Raw genomic sequence first — 20,257 nt, 5'->3', positions numbered from 1 at the left:
TCCAGGAGGAAAAAGCATGGGCATAAGTGTGGTGGTGAGAAAGGGAAGGAACTACAAGCCATTTACTGTTGATAGAATATAATATGAAAACAAAAAAGGAGTCATGGAGCAAGCAAAAGAAATGGGTAAGGGGAGATCATGAAAGATACTATGCCTAAGAGTGTTTTGGTTAGAGCTTATGGCAGAGATATGAGATGGATTTTGTTGCAATTAGACTGGAGACAGGGAGACCACTTACAAGACTGCTAAAATAGCTCAGACAATAGATGAGAGTTTGAACTAGGACAGAAGTGTTAGGTATGAAGAGAAGGAAGGAAATGTAAGAGATGTTTAGGCAAAAGGTCAATGAACCTGACTGCGGGGAGGGGTGAAGGACAGGAAAGAGTGTGATGCTCAGATTCTATCTCAGATGAACTAAGAGATCAGCAGTGAGTGCCACAAGGGAGACAGGGATATAAAAGGAGGACTAAGGCAATTGTACATGCAGCCAGCCAAAGCCTTCTGCCTGCTAGTCAATAACTGAGTCTGTCCACTACACCAGCTCAGGGTAATGACATCTTACAGACAGTAAAATATGAGGATTTAGAAGAGATCAGAGGTCAGAGGAGAGAACTGAACCGAAGGCATGGATATGGTAGTCTTCAGTGCAAATCCAGGAAACCATTCTACCAAGAGCATTGGGGTGAGGATGGAACACCATATTTATCACCCACTTGGAAAAAAAGAGAAGAGGATGGTATAGTTTTTTATTATGCTCTCAAATGCTAATTTCAAGGGAGTTATTGGCCAGACATCTTTGTTTATAAAGAGCTTTTCAAAAACCAGTTTTCCTCCATAGAATTACAAATTTTCAGATAAAAGAGAGGCAGTTGATGTTATTTGCCATGTTGTCAAGATAAAGCTTACTCTTTTTACTTTTCTAGCAAGTATTAACAGAATCCTTAGAATCTATGTGGGCTCAAAATAGACGACATACAAATCCAACTCACATATCCTTTTCCATATTAAAAAGGCAATTAAAGTTTCATTTTGAAAAGTAAATTTTGTTACATATCTTATTGTGTGTATGTATGTGTGTATATATGTATATATAATTGTTTAAAATCTTGTAAATTTAAAGTGTATTTCTTCTTTATTTAAAACTTGCCTAGATTTAAAATAGTTAAAAAGAAATTCACTTTCAATTGTAAAAACTCATGTACATAGGCACTCTAATATCTTATTTAAAATCATTACCTCAGGAAAATTTAAACCTTGCTCTGGAGTATGTATTTGAATTGAACAGGCATCTGTATGGAAACAAATATTCCTGAGGGCTTTGGTTCTATTGCTAATAAAATTAGCAAAATGGGCATTAACATGTTGGATAAACCAATTCTGCAAGGAAAACAAGCATCATCAATTTGTATTACAAAGAAAAACATGTATAAATTCATGTCAGTTTTTTTAAATGCTCTTGAGATTAGAATTCTTCCACAGTACATTTTAGGTTCTCTCATATGACTTACTTTTTTACACCCTGGTTCTTTTGGTTTCAGTAGTTTTGAAGGAAAATCTTTCACCATGGTAACATGAACACTAATATTACAATGACATTTTTTCTCCTCTTCCTAAAAATTATGTCTTTAATCTCTTTCCACAGCATAGAAATAGTGAGAAAATGTTATTTTTCAGAGTCCATGTTGATGATTACATTCATCAAGCATTATATGACAAAATTACTATTGTTTTATGTACACTATCTCATTCATCTTTAAAATTACCCTGTGGTATCTTCAGTCCCACAGATAAGAAAACTAAGACACATAAAAGTCTAGTTGACTGTGGTCCCACCATACATTATAGAATTAGCATTTAAATCCAGCTCTATCCAGCCCCCAAGCCTGTTCTTGTGTGCATTTTACCTCTAACTATGCCCTTCTACTTATATATAAAACACTTTAAAGGAAGTCTTAATCTTTTTTCTGTAAGAAGCACTTCCAAGCTGTTGACACAAAATTATGTCATCAGTACAACCCAGTAACCACCTATACATAGCATGCAATCCTGTTTCATTTGTCCTATGTTAGTTTATCAAGGTATTAAGCTTCTGCTTAATCATACCACATATAATCATTTGTTTTCTTTTGAGGATGTAAAGTCCAGTCTTTAACTAGAGTAAAAATATTTTTTAACAGCTGCTAAATATGTCCAGGGAACTGAGTGACTTAAAGAAAAATCTGAAGGAGGCCACTACAGCCATTGCAGCTGACCCTCTTTATATAGAGGGTTCATGGTCTGAGCCAACATTCACATCCACCGAAGCAGCCATCCAGTCCATGCTGGATTGCCTGAAGAACAACGAACTTAGCAAGGCTCTACGTCAAATCAGGGAATGCAGGTAATTGTACTATCTCTTTCAGACATGCTTAAAGGAAATGCATGCCTAATAGTTACTTTGTCATAGTTGGGAATAAATCACTACAGAAGTAATATCTATGTATTTTATATAACTTCTTAGATCTCTGCTGTTACCATGCCAGAAACATAAGATTTCAGAACTTACATGTTTAAAGTACTGATGTTGTTTCTGGTAATTTTTCATTCCTAAAATGTTGATACACTTCAGTGTATACCCCAACAAAAGGTCCAAGGTGGCAGCAGTGTAGGACAATGTTGAAATCACCCACTCCCAGAAACTCACTGAAATATACACGTACATCTATATAGAGAGCAGTTATCCCTAATAGACAACTGAGAGCTGATTGAAAACAGCTTCTGAACACAAATGAGAGGAAGAAACCAAATAGAAAAGACTGGAAACCCATGGGAGCTCTCTGAGATCAGCAGGAACTCTCCAGGATCAGAGGTGCTGATGAGCACCATTATTTACCTCCCCCTCCACCCTCATTGGGTAGGTAGGAGCTCTATTGGGGTAACTTGATCTACCTGCAAGATTACAGCATGTTCCCAGACACACTGCCCAAAGTCCATTTCGCTCTGAACAAAAAGAGCAAGCAGGAACAACAGGGCATCATGACCCATACCTGGACTATCTGCCCAGAACCGATCTAGCCTGACAGGCTAGCACCCTAGGTGCCATAAACCCCAGCCCAATTCCAAACAGCCTGCCAAAACTACCAGGCACACAGTCTATACAGACTTTACTTCTACACAAGACAACTTCCCGTACAAGAAATGAGAGATCATACAGGGAAGGCCAGGGAGCCACAGGAGCTCTCAAGGAACTGCAGAAATTTCTCCATGGTTGGAGGTGCCGGTGAGCTCCATTGTATACATTCCCCTTTGCCTCCACTGGGCAAGCAGGAGCTCTACCCAGGTACCTGCAAGATTGCCACAGAGCATTCCTAGACACATCTCCTGAGCCCGTTTTGGCTTCAAAGAGGAAAAGATCAACAAAGCATTACTACCCACACCTGGCCTTCTTGCCTGAGATACTCTAGCTTAGTAGCCTAATACCATAGGCACTGGCTCGACTCCAGCTGGCCTTCCAAAATAACCTGGCACACACAGCCTATACATAGGTAACTCCTACACAAAGCCACTTTTCAAGACTGGGATAGCTACCTTGTCAAATTCACCATGAATAACACGGAAAGTCAAAATGAAGGGGGAAAAAACAGAATAACTCCCTAATGAAGAAACAAGAAAAAATTCCTAAGGAGATGAAGATAAGTCATTTGCTTGATAAACAATTCAAAGAAATAGTCCCAAGGGTGCTCACCAAACTTGAGAGTGGAATACAAAAACTTCAAACTACAACAAACAAAGTTCAGTGGCTGGGGAGAGCAGTACAGAGCTGGGACTTTTGGCTCCATCCTGCTGGGTTCTAAACCTGCATGGAACTAGTACTTTTGGCCCCACCCTACTGAGACCACCCTGCATGGAGAGATGGAAGTGCCATGTACAGCTCGCCTTCAACCCCATCCTGCTTGGTTTGGAGGTGTGGGGGGACTAGGGAGCTGCACAGAGCTGGGAAATTCGGACTGTGTCTTCCAGGGAGCCTTCTGTCTGAGAGCCAGGTGGGCAGGTGCTGGGCTTTGTGGCTACATTGCAGGGAGGCAAACAAAAGCTCCCCTGCTAGTTCAGCCTGTGCTGCTCTAGGAAGGAAAAGAAGTGCCCACCCCCACTACAGGCTTGTGGGCATGACCCCCAACAGAAGATATTTGGATCAACCCTGCCAAGTCCTGGATACCCGCTGTGGACATAGTTCTATTGGGGGAGGGGAAGGACAGCGGCTCAGAGTGGGGGCAAAGTGTGAGATCCTTGGGGGCTATTGTCTGAGACCAGGATGAAGTGCTTAGCCCCCTCCTGTAGGATGGGCTAGCATCATCCCCAGTGGGAGATTCTATTGATCTGTCTCCTTGAGCCCAGGGAAACTGAGTTTGCTCCTGCAAAGGGGACAGCTGTCTGTATCCAACCTGAACCTGTAGCAAGCCCCCCAGGGGAAACTAGAGTTGGAGACTCTGGCAGAGACTGAGAAATTTGGCTTTGAAGCAGGGGCTATTTCCCCCTCCCAGAGTACATGATTGCATGATCCCCAAGTAGAGGACCTATCTCAGCTAGCCTGGGCTCATCCTACAGTCTCTCTCCAGAAGGCCCTAGAGGAAGACCAGGCAACCTCAGGGGGAAATGCAGCACCTGTCAGGGGACCTCAGTGTTTTTACAGATCTGCCCCCAACTCTAACCTGGAAGAAGCAGACCAATTTACACAGATTGTCCCCTCTAATACATACTCAGATACAATAAACACAGACATGAGCAGTGAACAGCATGGTACCTACAAACAGGTAGCCCAAGACCAGTTACACATGTCTGATAGCAATTTGCACTTGAACCCCACCCAAGTGGACTCAGAACTAACACAACCAATGGTGCACTTCAGAGCATGCCAGAGCTTGACCCGACTAGCCACACACATTGCATACCCAAAGAGGGATTCCAGCAGGCACCAGATCTTTCTGGGAACAACCCCACCTAGTAGGGAGCCTCTGCACAGCATCTCATGCACAGTGATCAAAGTTCACCCTTATAGACACTCAGTCTGAAGGGTTAACTCCACCAACGAATGAACCAACAGCCTCAACTAGAACAGGAGGTGTACATAACCCAGAAAAAACATTCCTGGAATATGGAGCTCAGGTGATCTGGACAAGTGTGCCACTGAGCCAACAAGACATCAGTCAAAAACCAAAAACCGTCATAACAAGTGTAAGAGTCATAGCAGATCTATCTAATACACAGACACAAAACAGGAGAGACAAAGAAAAATGCCACATGCAAAAGAACAAGAGAGATCCTCAGAAAAAGAATTAAATAAAATGGATGAAATGGAAGCAACCAAAATACCAGATGCGGAGTTTAAAATAATAATTATAAGAATGCTCAAGGATCTTAAAGGGGGAATGGATGATCTCAGTGAGAACTTAAACAAAGAGATAGTAAGCATTAAAAATTGCACAGAAACCATAAAAAAGAACCAGTCAAAAATGAAGACTACAATATCTGAAATGAAGAATACACTGAAAGGAATCAACAGCAGGTTAGATGAAGCGCAGGATCAAATCAGAGAATTAGAGGACAAGATAACAGTAACCACCCAAGGAGAGCATAAAAAAGAAAGAGAATTAAGAGAAATGAGAAAAGCCTAAGGCAGGGGTGTCAAACTAACTTTCACTGGGGTCCACAGCAGCCTCACAGTTGCCTTCAAAAGGCTGAATATAATTTTAAGACTGTACAAATTTAACTACTCATTAACTAGGGGCAAGGAGCTCTACATTTGGCCCTTTGAAGGCAACCACAAGGCTGATATGGCCCCCAGTGAAAATGAGTTTGACACCCCTGGTCTAAGGGATCTCTGGGAAAACATCAAGTGTAGCAATTTCTGCATCAGAGGGATTCTGTAAGGAGAAGATAATGAACAAGGAATAGAGAACCTGTTTGAAGAAATAATGGCAGAATACTTCCCTAACCTGGTCGAGGAAAATGTCACACAAGTTCAAGAAGCACACTTGAAGCACAAGCACAAGAAGCCAATTAAGATGAACCCAAAAGGCACACACCAAGACACATCATAATTAAAATAACAAGGTTAAGGCAAAAAGAGAGTCTTAAAGGCTACAAGAGAAAAATAGTTTTCTTTTTTAAAATATATTTCATTGATTATGCCATTACATTTGTCCCATTTCCACCCCTTTATATCCCTCCTCCCTGCACACCCCTCCCACCCACATTCTCTCTCTTTAGTTCATGTCCATGGATCATACATATAAGTTCTTTGGCTTCTACATTTCCTATACTATTCTTTTTTTTAATAATATAATTTTTATTTAATTCTTGTTCAAGTACAGGTTTCTGTCTTATATTCCCAACCCTGCCCGCCCCCCACCCCATGCTCCCCGCCTCCCTCCCCCTTTCCACCCCCCGCCCTTAGTTATTGTCCATGTGTCTTTTATACTTGTTCATGTGAGTCCATTCCCTTTTCCCCTATGATTCTCTCCCCTCTCCCCTTTGGGCCCTGACAGCCTGTTCCATATTTGAGTGTCATTGGTCGTATTTTGCTTGCTTGTTTGGTTTGCTTAGATTCCTGTTAACGGTGAGATCATATGATATTTGTCTTTCACCGCCTGGCTTATTTCGCTCAGCATAATGCTTTCCAGTTCCATCCATGATGTTGCAAAGGGTAGGAGTTCCTTCTTCCTTTCTGCAGCATAGAATTCCATTGTGTAAATGTACCATAGTTTTTTGATCCAGTCATTTACCGACGGGCATCTAGGTTGCTTCCTATACTATTCTTAACCTCCTCCTGTTTGTTTTCTACCTGCCATTTATGCTACTTATTCCCTATACCTATACTCCCTCCTCCTCCCCCTCTAATAACCCCCTATGTGATCTCCACTTATGTGATTCTGTTCCTGTTCTAGTTTGCTTGGTTTGTTTTTGATTTTTTTTTTAGGTTCAGTTGTTGATAGTTGTGAGTTTGTTGTCATTTTACTGTTCATAGTTTTGATCTTCTGGTTCTTACATAACTCCCTTTAATATATCATATAATAATGGCTTGGTGATGATGAACTCCTTAACTTGACCTTATTTGGGAAGCACTTTCTCTACTCTTCTAAGTGATAGCTTTGCTGAGTAGAGTAATCTTGGGTGTAGGTCCTTGCCTTTCATGACTTTGGATACTTCTTTCTAGCCCCTTCTTGCCTGCAAGGTTTCTTTTGAGAAATCAGCTGACAGTCTTATGGGGACTCCTTTGTTGGTAACTGTCTCCTTTTCTCTTGCTGCTTTTAGGATTCTCTCCTTATCTTTTATGTTGGGTAATGTAATTATGATGTGGCTTGATGTGTGCTTCCTTGTGGGAAGCACACTTCTTTGGGACTCTCTGAGCTTCCTGGACTTCCTGTAAATCTATTTCCTTTGCCAGATTGGAAAACTTCTCCTTCATTACTTTTTCAAATAAGTTTTCAATTACTTGCTTTTTCTTCCTCTTCTTCTTCTGGCACCCCTATGATTCAGATGTTGGAACATTTAAAGTTGTCCTGGAGGCTCCTAAGCCTCTCCTCATTTTTTAAAATTCTTGTTTCTTCATTCTTTTCTGGTTGAATGTTTATTTCTTCCTTCTCTTCCAAATTGTTGATTTGAGTTCCAATTTCCTCCCCATTGCTGTTGATTCTCTGTACATTTTCCTTTATTTCACTTTTCATAGCCTTCACTTTTTCCCCTATTTTGCAACCATACTTACCCAATTTTGTGAGCATCCTGATTACCAGTGTTTCAAACTGTGCATCTGATAGGTTGGCTATCTCTTCATCACTTAGTTATATTTTTTATGGAGTTTTTATCTGTTCTTTCATTTGGGCCATTTTTTTTGTCTTGCATGCCTGTTGTGTAGTAAGAGGTGGGGCCTTAGGTATTCATCAGGGTGGGGCAACCAACATCACTGTGTTGTGGCACTGTATGTGGGGGAGGGGTCTGAAAGGGAACAATGCCACTTTTTAGCTCTCTGTTAGCTTTCAGTCACTCCCTGCGCTATCCACAGGCAAATTGGGCCTTTCTGGTGCTAATTTCCAGGTGAGTAGGTGTATGTTCTAGAACCCTGTGGGTCTCTCCAACTAACTCTCCTTTGAGGCTTGGAGTTTCTCCTGCTGCCTCAATGTTCACAGGTTTTTGCACTCAGAGGTTTTGAGGGTTTATTTTCCCATACTGACACCCTGGGTTGAGTGGTTTGTCTCACTCCCCAGTTTTTTCTTCCAGATTATCTACATGCAAATGTGGGACTGCCCACTCCACCAGTCACTGCCTCACCTGGTCTAACAGCCACTGCCTTGCCTCAAGTCCTTTCTGCCTAGCTGCTGATCTCCACCCCTCCTACCAGTGTGGAGGAATGTTTCTTCTTTAACATCTTGGGTGTTGGACTTTCATATAGTTTGATTTTCTGGCAATTCTGGTTGTTTTTTTAAAATTTATTGTTGTCATTCTTTTGGTTGTGTGTGGAGGCACAGTGTGTCTACCTATGCCTCCATCATGGCTGGAAGTCAATAGACAGTTTTCTACAGGGAGGGCTTGCATAAGGCTATCAGCTGATCTCTCAACAGAACAACTTCAGCCAGAAGGGATTGGTATGAAATATTTAAAAGAATAAAAAAACAGGACATGTAATCAAGACTACTCTGCCCAGCAGGCTATCATATAAAATTGAAGGTGAAATACAATCTTCCAGACAAAAAAAAAGTTTATTAAAAAGCTAAAGGAGTTCATTACCACCAAACCAGTATTGCAAGAAATGTTAAAGGAATAAAAAGGAGAGAGAGAGAGACAGAGAAAGAGAAACATAGATATAAAGGAAAAAATATTAAGTACCTATCAATAATAATCTTAAATGTAAGTGGATTAAATGCTGTATTCAAAAGACATAGGGTAACTGAATGGATAAGAAAACATGACCAATTTTCCTGCTGTCTACAAGAGACGCCTCTCAGAACAAAAGATTTACACAGGCTGAAAATGAAAGAGTGGAGGAAAATATTCCATACAAATGGAAATTTTAAAAAGCTGAAGTAGCAATACTTATATCTGACAAACTAAATTTTAAAAAAAGGCCATAACAAGAGACAAAGAAGGTCACTATATAATACTGAAGGAATCCATCCAAAAAGAGGATATAACCTTTGTAAACATATATGTACCCAGTAAAGGAAAACCTAAATATATAGAGAAATCTTGGTAGACTTTCAGGGAGAGATTAACAGAAATACAGTCATAGTAGGGATGTTAAACATCCTCATTGTCATCATTGGGTAGATCTTCCAGATAAAAAAAATTCAACAAGGACACATGAGCTTAAAGAGCACGCTATATCAGATGGATTTAATTGTTATTTGCAGAACATTCCACCTGAAAGCAGCAGAATATAGACTCCTCTCAAGTGCACATGCAACATTCTGAAAGATAAACCACATGTTAAGATGCAAAATGAGTCCTAACAAATTCAGGAGGACTGAAATCATCAAGCATCTTCTTGGGTCACAATGGCATGAAGCTATAAACCAAGTACAATTTAAAAAACTGAAAAACATTCAAATACATGGAATAGCATATTATTAAGCAATGAATGGATTAACAATAAGATCAAAGAATAAATCAAACATTACCTGAAAACAAATAAATATGAACACACAACAACCCAAAGCCTATGGGCCACAGAAAAAACAGGCCTGAAAGTAAAGTTCTTAGCATTACGGGATTCAAGAAGCAAGAAAAATCTTAAATAAACAATCTAACCCTACACCTAAAAGACCTACAAGAAGAGCAACAAATGAAGCAAGAATAAGTTTTAAAAAAGGAAATAATAATGATTAGAGCAGAAATAAATGGCATAAAAACTAAAATGAACAGTACAAAAGATCAAAGAAACTAAGGGCTGGTTCTTTGAAAAGATGAACAAGATTGGTAAGCCTCTAACCAGATGCATGGGTAAAATAAGAAAGAGGATCCAAATAAATAAATTCAGAAATTAAGAAGAAGTAACAACTGACATTACAGAAATACAAAGGATTATAAGAAAATACTATGAACAACTATATGCCAACAAATAAAACTGTAGCAAAATGAATAAATTCCTAAAAACATAATTTTCCAAAACTTAATCAGGAAGAATCAGGGAACTTGAATAGACCAATTACAACTAATAAAATTGAAGCAATAATAAAAAGCTCCCAGCAAACTAAAGTCCTGGGCCAGATGGCTTCATAGGAGAATTTCACCAAATATTCAAAAAAGAACTAACACCTATCCTGCTCAAATGCTTTCAAAAAGTCCAAAATAGGGAATATTCCCAACTACTTTTGTGAGGCCATCACTATCCTAATTTCAAAACCAAAGAAAGACTCTACAAAGAAAGAGAATTATAGACCAATATCCCTCATGACCACAGATATTAAAATCCTCACCATAATATTGGTATGCTAGATTCAGCAATACATTAAAAAGATCAGATACCAAAATCAAGTAGGATTTATCCCAGGATATAAGGTTACTACCATATCTGCAGATCTATTAACAAGATATACCACATAAACAGAATAAAATATAAAACCAACATGACCATATCAATAGATGCAGAAAATGCATTTGATAAAAATCCAGCATGCATTTATGTTAAAATCTCTCAGCAAAGTGAGAATAGAGAAATTATACCTCAACATAATAGAAGCCATATATGACAAACTACCACTCAACATTATACTCAATGAGAAAAAACGAAAAGCATTTTCCTTAAGATCAGGTACAAGACAGGGATGTGCACTTTCACTTCTCTTAATGTATATACAACTGGAAGTCCTAGCCACATCAACCAGACAAGAAGAAAAAAAGGCATTCAAATTGAAAAAGTAAAACTGCCATTATTTATAGGTGGCATGATACTGTATATGCAGAACCATAAAGATACCACCAAAAAAAACAAAACCTACTTAAACTGATAAATTAATTCAGTAAAGTAGCAGGTAAAAAATAAATATCCAGAAATCATTTGCATCTCTATACACCAATAATGAACTATCAGTATAGGACACTAAGAAAACAATTCCATTTATAATTTTATGCAAAAAAAACCTAGGAATATATTTAAACAAGGATGTAATAGACTTTACTCAGAAAATTATAAAACACTGAAGAAATAAATTAAGAAGATACAATAACCAATATCAGAGCAGAATTAAACAACATACAGATTAAAAGCACAATTCTAAGGATCAATAAATCCAGGAGCTGATTTTTTGAAAGATAAACAAAATTGAAAAGCCTTTAAGCAGACTCATCAAGAAAAAAAAAGAGAAAGGACCCAAATAAACACAATTGGAAATGAAAGAGGAGAGATTACAACTGATACCAAGGAAATACAAAGGATTGTAAGAAATTACTATAGAGAACTACATGCCAAGAAATTTGAAACCCTAGGTGAAATGGACACATTTCTACAAAAATGTCATCTTCCAAAACTCAATGAAGCAGAAAGCCTGAACAGATAAGAGCTGACAAAATCAAAGCAGTAATCAAAAACCTCTGACACACCAAAACCCTGGACCAGATGGTTTCACAGAAGATTTTACAAAGCATTTAAGGAAGAGCTAACCCCTATCCTTCACAGACTATTCCAAAAAATCTAAGACAGAAGACTCCCAAACCCTTTTATGAAGGAAGCCTCATCCTAATCCCAAAACCAGATAAAAACACAACACAGAAAAAACAACTTCAGGCCAATGTTGCTGATGAACATAGATACAAAAATCCTCAACAAAATATTGACAAACCACATACAGCAATACATTAAAAAGATCATACACCATGATCAAGTGAGGTTCATCCCAGGGATGCAAGGATGGTACAATATTCACAAATCAATAAATGTAATACATCACATAAACAAAAAGAAAGACAAAAATCACATGATCATATCAATAGATGTGGAAAAAGTATTTCATAAGATACAGCACCCATTCATGATCAAAAACACTCAGCAAAGTGGGATTAGAGGGAGTATTCCTCAACATGATAAAGGCCATATACAAGACACCCACAGCCAACACCATACTCAATGGGCAAAAACCAAAAGCTTTCCCACTAAAATTAGGAACAAGACAAATGTCTGCTTTCATGACTTCTATTCAACATAGTATTGGAAGTCCTAGCAACAGCAATCAGACAAGAAAAAGAAATAAAAGGCATCCAAATAGGAAAGGAGGAAGTAAAACTGTCACTGTCCACAGATGACATGATAGTGTACATAGAAAACTCCACAGGCCCCACCAAATAAATACTGGACCTAATAAGTCAGTGTGGCAAGACAGCAGGATAAAAAGTCAATATTCGGAAGTGAAAGGCATTTTTATACATCAAAAATGAAATATCAGAAACAGAAAAGAGAGAAAAAATGACATTTGCTATAGCAGCAAGAAAAATAAAGTACATAAGAATAAACCTGCCCAGGTAGGTAAAAGACCTGTAATCAGAAGATTATATAACACTGAAGACAGAAATTAAGGAAGACACAAATAAATGAAAGCATATACCATACTCATGGATTGGAAGAATTGACATCATCAAAATGTCCATACTGCCCAAAGCAATTTATAGATTCAGTGCAATCCCTATTTTAGTACCAATAACATATCTGACAGATATAGAACAAACATTTCAAAAACTTATATGGAACCATAAATGATCCTGAATAGCTGTAGCAATTTTGAGAAGGAAGAACAAAGTAGGAGGGATCACCATACCTGACATCAGACTGTATTACAAGGCCACTGTAATCAAAACAGTCTTGTACTGGCATAAGAACAGACATATAGACCAATGGAACAGAAATAAACTCAAGTCTCTATGGTCAATTAATACTCAACAAAGAGGGCAGAAACATAAAATAGGATGAAAACAGCCTCTTCAACAAATGGTGTTGGGAGACCTAGACAGCTACATGCAAAAAAAAAAAAAATGAAACTTGATTACCAATTTACACCATACACCAAAATAAATTCAAAGTAGATAAAAGACTTACATATAAGTTGTGACACCATAAAAGTCATTAAGGAAAACACTGGCAGGAAAATCTCAAACATTCTGTGCAGCAACATCTTCACTGATATGTCCCCTAAAGCAAGGGAAATAAGGAAAAAATAAACAAATGGCACCTTATCAAGTTAAAAAGCTTCTGTGTGGCTAAAGAAAACAGCAAATGAAAGTGAATAGAGAGCCAACAGTATGGAAAAATATATTTCCCAGTGATACCTCAGACAATGGTTTGATCTCCAAAATATATAAAGAACTCACATGACTTCACTCCAGGAAGACAGCCCAATTAAAAAATGGGCAAAAAACTTGAACAGACAGTTCTCCAAGAAGCACATATGGAGGACCCAGCATATGAAAATGTGCTGATCCTTCAAAGAGTGTCTTTCTTTTTCTTTTTTTTTTGGTTTTTTTTGTTTGTAATTGTTTTTTATTTAATTATTTTTTAAGTACAGTTTTCTGTCTTAAAATACTGTACTTTATTTTTACTGAGTTACATCTTTTAAAATTTAAATTATAATTAATCTTGCATTCATTTAAATGTCACAATTTAATAAAGCTTTTTCCTTTCATAATGAACCTAAAATACTGACAGAAATTACAATATTATAATTAACTAAATTTTAAATTGAATAAAACACTGTTCCTTTATTAAAAATCTATTGATATTAAAAAAAAGAAAAAGAAAATGTGCTGAGCATCACTAGCCATCAGAGAGATACAAATTAAAACCAGAATATATACCACTTCACACTGGTCAGAATGGCCATCATAAACAAATCAACAAACAAGTGTTGGAGAGGATGTGGAGAAAAGGGAACCCTACTGTACTGTAAGTGGGAATGCAGACTGGTGCAGCCACTATCGAAAACAGTATGGCATTTCCTCAGAAAACTAAAAATGGAACTGCCTTTTGACCTGGCAATTCCACTGCTGTGATTATATCCTAAGAACCCCAAAACACCAATCCAAAAGAACCTATGCACCCCAATGTTTATAGCAACACAATTTACAATAGCCAAGTGCTCTAAGCAACCTAAGTGCCTGTCATAATTGAGTGTATCAAAAAACTGTGGTGCATTTTCAATGGAATACTGCACAGCAGAAAGAAAGGAGCTCTTACCCTTTGCAACAGACAACATTGATGGATCTGGAGAGCATTATGTTAAGTGAAATAAGCCAGGCAGTGAAAGACAAATACCATATGATCTCACCTATAAGCGGGAACTAATCAACAAAACTAGCAAGCAAAACATAAACAGATACATTGAAATTAAAAACAAACAGATAGTAACCAGAGGGGTGAAGGAGGTGGATAATGGGGGGGGGAGTGAAAGGGTCATCATGGAACATATATAAAGGACACATGGATGAAGCCAAAGAGGGGTACAGTCAAAGGTGGGAGGTGGGGATCGGTGGGGCAGGGAGGAGTGGTAAGGGGAAAAATATCAAGATACAGAAATATGTTGCATTTCTATATACCAATAATGAATAATCAGAAAGAGAAATTAAGAAAACAATCTGATTTACAATTGCATCAAAAAGCATAAAACTTTTAGAAATAAATTTAACCAAAGAGGTCAAAGACCTGAATCCTAAAAACTGTAAGATATGGAAGTAATTGAAGAGGGTACAAATAAATGAAGGATATACCATGATTATGGATTGGAATGATTAATATTGTTAAAATATCATTACTATGTAAAGCAATATACAGATTTAATGCCATCTCTATTAATAGCAATGGCATTTTCCTCAGAACTAGAACAACTAATCGTAAAATTTATATAGAACCATAAAAGCTAGCAAATATCCAAAGGAATCTTAACCAAAAAAGAAAGTCTGAGGTAATATCGAGCTATACTGAAAAACTACAGTAATCAAACTATCATAGTAGTGGCATAAAAACAGATATAGAAATCAATGTAACAGAGAACCCAAAAATGAACCCATGCCTATATGGTCAATTATTCTATGACAAAGGAGGCATGAATATAGAATGGGGTAAGGACAGTTTCTTCATAAAGTGGTGCTGGGAAAACTGGACAGATACATGCAAAAAACGCAATTAGACCACTTTCTTACACCATATACAAAAATTAATTCAAGTGGATTAAAGACTTGAATGTAAGACCTGAAACCACAAAACTCCTAGGAGAAAGCGTAGACAGTAGACTCTCTGACACCAGTCTTTGCACTAGCTTTTTGGATATGTCTCCTTGATGAAGGATAACAAAAGAAAACAAATGGGACTACAAGGTCTGTCCCAAAGATATCCAGCCATGTAATATGAAAAATAGAGATGTTTATTGAAGAAGATACAAGAACATTGTATATTTAACATGATACCTCAGTCCCCTTCAAAGTAGGCACCTTGGAACCACACACAGTTCTCCCAGTCACCATCAGCTCCCCAACCACATTTTACTGAATTTCATTGATGGTCTGAAATCTCTTATTTTTCAAAGATGATTTTAGTTTTAGGAAAAGCCAGAAGTCAGAGGGTGCCAAATTAGGGCTGTTAGGGTCCTGAGTCACCTGGATAATTTGATGTTTTGCAAAAAAACTGCATGACATGTGATACACAAGCGGGTGTGTTGTTGTGGTGACGCTGCTGGTCACCAGTTGCCCATAGCTGTGGCCTTCTGAGTCATCTGAAAAGTTTCCTCAGAGGAATGTTCAAGCTTAATGCAAAATTTGATGCAGATTCATTGCTGTACTCACTCCGTCCTTTTTAATGCAATGGCCACACAGTACACATGCTCACTCAACAGCATCTACTGTGCCCATTGACTAGTATAGTGAAGTTGTCATTGTTCACACAAGCACATTCCAGTCCACTCTTTTTGGCTATCAGGTTACATCCATATCATGCAAACTGTTCTCTTTATATTAACAATGGCTGAACTTTATCCAGACAGACCTTATACATCAAACTAAAAAGCTGTGCACAGCAAAGAAAACCATTAATAAAATAAAAATACAACCTACTTAAGGGGAGATAATATTCACAAATGATACATCTGATGAGGTGTTAATCTTGAAAATATATAAAGAATGCATACAACTTAACACCAAAAGAACAAACAATCCAATTTAAAAATGAGCAGATGACCTGAATAGACATTTATCCGAAGAAGACATGCACATGGCCAATAAACGATGAAAAGATGCTCAATGTCACTAATCATCAGAGAAATGCAAATTAAAACCATAATGACCCTAACCTCACAGCTGTCAAAATCATTATCATCAAAACTCAACAAATGACAAGTGCTGGGAAGGATGTGAAGAAAAGGGAACCCTAGTGCAGTGTTGGCGGAACTACAAATTAGTGTTGCCCCTAGGGAAAACAGTTTGGGGGTTCCTCAGAAAATTAAAAAGAACTACCATATGACTCAGTAACTCCAATTCTGGTTATCTATCCCAAGAAATTCAAAACTCTAATTCAAAAAGATAGATGCACCCCTATGTTCGTTACAGCATTATTTACAATAGTCAAAATATGAAAACAATCCATATTTGTTTCCATCAATAAACAAGTGGATAAAAAAGTGGTAGTACATATATACAATGGAATATTACTAACCATAAAAAAATAATGAAATCTTGTCATTTTCAACAACATGGATGAAACTAGAGGGTATTATGCTAGGTGAAAGAAATCAGACAGTAAGACAAATACCATGTGGTTTCAACTGTATGCTGAATATTAAAAAAATAAGTAAACGAATAAACAAAAACAGACCCATAGATATAGAGTACCAACTTATGGTTGCCAAAGGGAGGGGTGTAAAGGGATGGGTGAAATAAAAATATATAAAAATTTCCTAAAGTATGTATGCCAACATAATCTTGAAAACTAGTATTCGAGTATATTCTCTTGAGAATTGTTTCCCTATATTTTGATAGTGAGCAAACAAATTGTTTTAAAGTTATCAGATTTCATGCTATATTTTATATCATATTTTTATCAAAGCCAGTAATATTTAAAATTATAAATTTATGATGATGGTTGCAGAACTCTGAATATGCTGAAGCTACTGAATTGTATACTTTAGACTGATGAATTACATAGTCTGTGAATTTTATCTCAAATCAGTTTTTGTAAACAAAATATACTAACAAAAATTCATTAACTTCTCTTTGTGATCAATAGTGCCTATAATCTGTGTTCTTTTTTTGAATGCAGAAGTCTGTGGCCCAATGACATCTTTGGAAGCAGTTCTGATGATGAGATCCAGACACTACTGAATATTTATTTTCGTCATCAAACTCTGGGACAAACGGGTACTTATGCATTGGTGGGGTCTAACCAGAGCCTGACTGAAATTTGCACCAAGCTGATGGAGCTGAACATGGAGATTCGAGACATGATTCACAGGGCCCAGAGTTACCGAGTACTTACTGCTTTTCTTCCAGACTCCAGTGTTTCTGGCACTAGTCTCTGACAGGAGTCCCCCGTCACCCGTGGGTTCAAAGATGTGGGTGCTGCCATGCCAGGGTGACGTCATTCAGTATCTTTTCAGCCTTCAGAAGGCTTGGTCAGACTGTTCTCCCTCTTGTCACCTGTTGGACTTTTTCTACAAGGGATGACAGAACCTCCAACGTGTAGCAATAATAAGAACCAAGGTAGCATAGAACACTTTGGGACAGTCTCCATCTGTCATGCCCTGTGGCACAAATGGTATCATTTTACTGAGCAAATGCAACTCACTACTGAACAAGTGACTTTCATTGCATACCAAAGCCAACTATCCTGAACAATATGTTCCTTTAAATTGGCAAAAGTGCAATGTATTCCTCACTAAAAAATTTTTATATTATAAAACTTGTACACTTTCCCTTTATTTTTCCCTCCCTTTGTGTGTGTGTGTGTGTGTGCACACGTGTGTGTGTGTGTGTGCACGTGCGCGAAGGAAAGGACAGGCAGAATGAAGCTGGCCATTGAAAACTAAAAGACTATCAAAAGCTGACAGCCTGTATATGTGAAAAGGGAATTGTAAATGGCAATTTAATGTACACTGTAATTTGAATACAATTACTGTACCTAAATGGAGCTACTACGAAGTACTTTTCTTATGTTGCTAGACTACTGTTTGTTTCTTAAAGCCCTGGATTTCTTTTCAGGGGTCTGTGATTAGGACTTATTACAAAATTGGTCCAAATAGACCTTTTTAAAGGATCTTGGCTGCTTTTTACTAGAAGATTGCTTTTATGAGCAATTTATTCTACAGAAGGATGAGTGTTCATTTTAACCAACTTTGCCATTTTGTAAAAAAGAGTTAAAGATGTTCACATTATAAATTCCAAGTCTTTTCACCTGTCATGCATGCATATTTTAATATCCACTTGGATAGTCAGAAGTAGAATCCTAAAGGTAAAATATGGGTTGTCACTTTGTTTCTTAAGAAATGTCATACTTTATTTGTAATATTTATCTAAAGGGTCTTAAGTTTTTCCCCTAGATTTAAAGCTGTCAAGCGTTCAGTGTTTGCATGTAAACCTTTTGCACATCAGAAACATATTCAAAGTTTATCTATGTAACTTATTCACTCTGTAAATACATTTAAAGTTTTTGTGATGTAATCTTGGTTGATATACTGTTCGTAACTTCCACTAGACTAAAAAAAAAGACAAAATACATATTGCCCATGGAATTTACTTCTGGTTAATGAATATTTTTGCCTTTGACACAATTCAGTTTGCAGTGAGAGTTTCCACAGTGGTAGTTCCATGGGGCACCATTTATATGTGTTTAATAAATGGTGACCAGTGGGGTTGTGTAGAAAACATAGTGGCCTTGTAAAGCAGGAGATATCTTTAACCTTTTTGCAAGTGGACACAAAACAGAGACTGACTTTCAACCAGCTCTCTCTGTAATCAATAAAATAGAAAAATCAGAATAAATCTCCAGTTATCCACACACTATCATTAGGTTGTCATCTTTAAAATTTTGAAATAAATGTAATGAGCAGCAAGAGTTTTAATTCTGTCATCAACATTCATCTATTCTCCACCCCATTTGTAATACAGGGAAAGAAAGATATATAATGATCTAATTTCTACTGTGTTTCTATCCACATTTACTTAGACTAGCAAACATCCCTTGCTTCCCTTACAGCAACTGAAGCAAAAATAGTGATTTTTTTATAAATATCCTACAGTAGGGAGTCTAAACCAGAATTTTTTATGTTGCCAAATTTATAATTATTAACATATTCTTCTGCTGATTTGTTTTTTCAATATACCTGAAAAGTGATTTATCACAATTTGTAGGAAATAACTGAATCATGTTCTTTCTGAAAAAATGTCTCATAAAATGCAGATTCATGTGGATAACCACACTAGCCAACACTCAGAAGATCCTGTTGGGACCCACGAAAGAAAGGATTGACTAGTCATGACTGAATTCTCCACCATGCCCTCTTACCCAGCAAAAAAATCACCATGAGGGTTATTCCTTTAAAAAGAGAATTTCAGTGGTCTAGTGTAATGTAGTCATAGAAAGTAGTGGGAATTTTCTTCTTTTTTCTTCATCTTATATAAGAAAATGAGGTGACATCAGAATCATGGCAGAGTGAGCAGACTCCTTTGTTGCTTACCCTTAAATTTTTAAGTCAGATAACCAAAATTGAACAAAGAATCCTGGCTCTATGCAAAATCACACTGAAAGACCTACATGTTGAAACATCTGAAGGTGGCCAGCATGGCAAGGACAGGGATGGTGACCTCAGATGCACCTAGGGGTCCACTGTGTTTCCAGTGGGCTAGTAGCAGTGGAGAAATTGGGCTTCAGCCTTCACAATACGGCCCAGATTGCAAGAAGGGAAAAAGCAGTGGTCCTCTAAGAAATGACATCTCTCTCCCCTTTCCCATCATGGCAGACCCTGCTTGAGGCAGTGGAGGTGCCTTCAAAACCACAGTGAAACCAGTGACCTTTAGTAAGAAGGAAATAGTGCTAGGAGCCTGCAAAACCACTTCTCCATCACCATCCACATTCCCCCATCACACTGGTGGTGCCAGGGAACCAAGGTAAGCCAGTAATGGAGGGACATCCAGCATCCAAGTGAGTAGACAGCACTTCTCTTAACTAAGTGATGCTGCACCACTATGGTCCCAGAGATTCAAGTACCACAACTAAGAGAAAAAAAATGTGTACATCAACACCATCTACTAGGAAACAAAA

General features: G+C 37.7%; 1 protein-coding gene across 4 annotated transcripts in view; it reads left to right on the top strand.

Annotated features, from left to right (window-relative positions):
• Positions 1 to 18,996, top strand: part of FRY (FRY microtubule binding protein) — a 449,099-nt gene extending 430,103 nt beyond the window's left edge. For all 4 annotated transcript variants that reach the window (XM_037037290.1, XM_037037291.1, XM_037037293.1 and 1 more), the window contains 2 exons: positions 2,178 to 2,380; positions 17,261 to 18,996. In XM_037037290.1, coding sequence (XP_036893185.1) covers positions 2,178 to 2,380; positions 17,261 to 17,519 — 462 coding nt within the window. In that variant the 3' untranslated portion in view covers positions 17,520 to 18,996. The remainder of the gene's footprint in view (positions 1 to 2,177; positions 2,381 to 17,260) is intronic.
• Positions 18,997 to 20,257: the final 1,261 nt, after the last annotated feature.

The sequence above is a fragment of the Sturnira hondurensis genome, unplaced genomic scaffold, assembly GCF_014824575.4.
Source record: "Sturnira hondurensis isolate 20B ecotype Veracruz unplaced genomic scaffold, ASM1482457v3 Scaffold0022910, whole genome shotgun sequence".
Taxonomy (NCBI): domain Eukaryota; kingdom Metazoa; phylum Chordata; class Mammalia; order Chiroptera; family Phyllostomidae; genus Sturnira; species Sturnira hondurensis.
The sequence above is the reverse complement of the archived record's forward strand: the minus strand, read 5'-3'. Positions and strand labels throughout refer to the sequence as shown.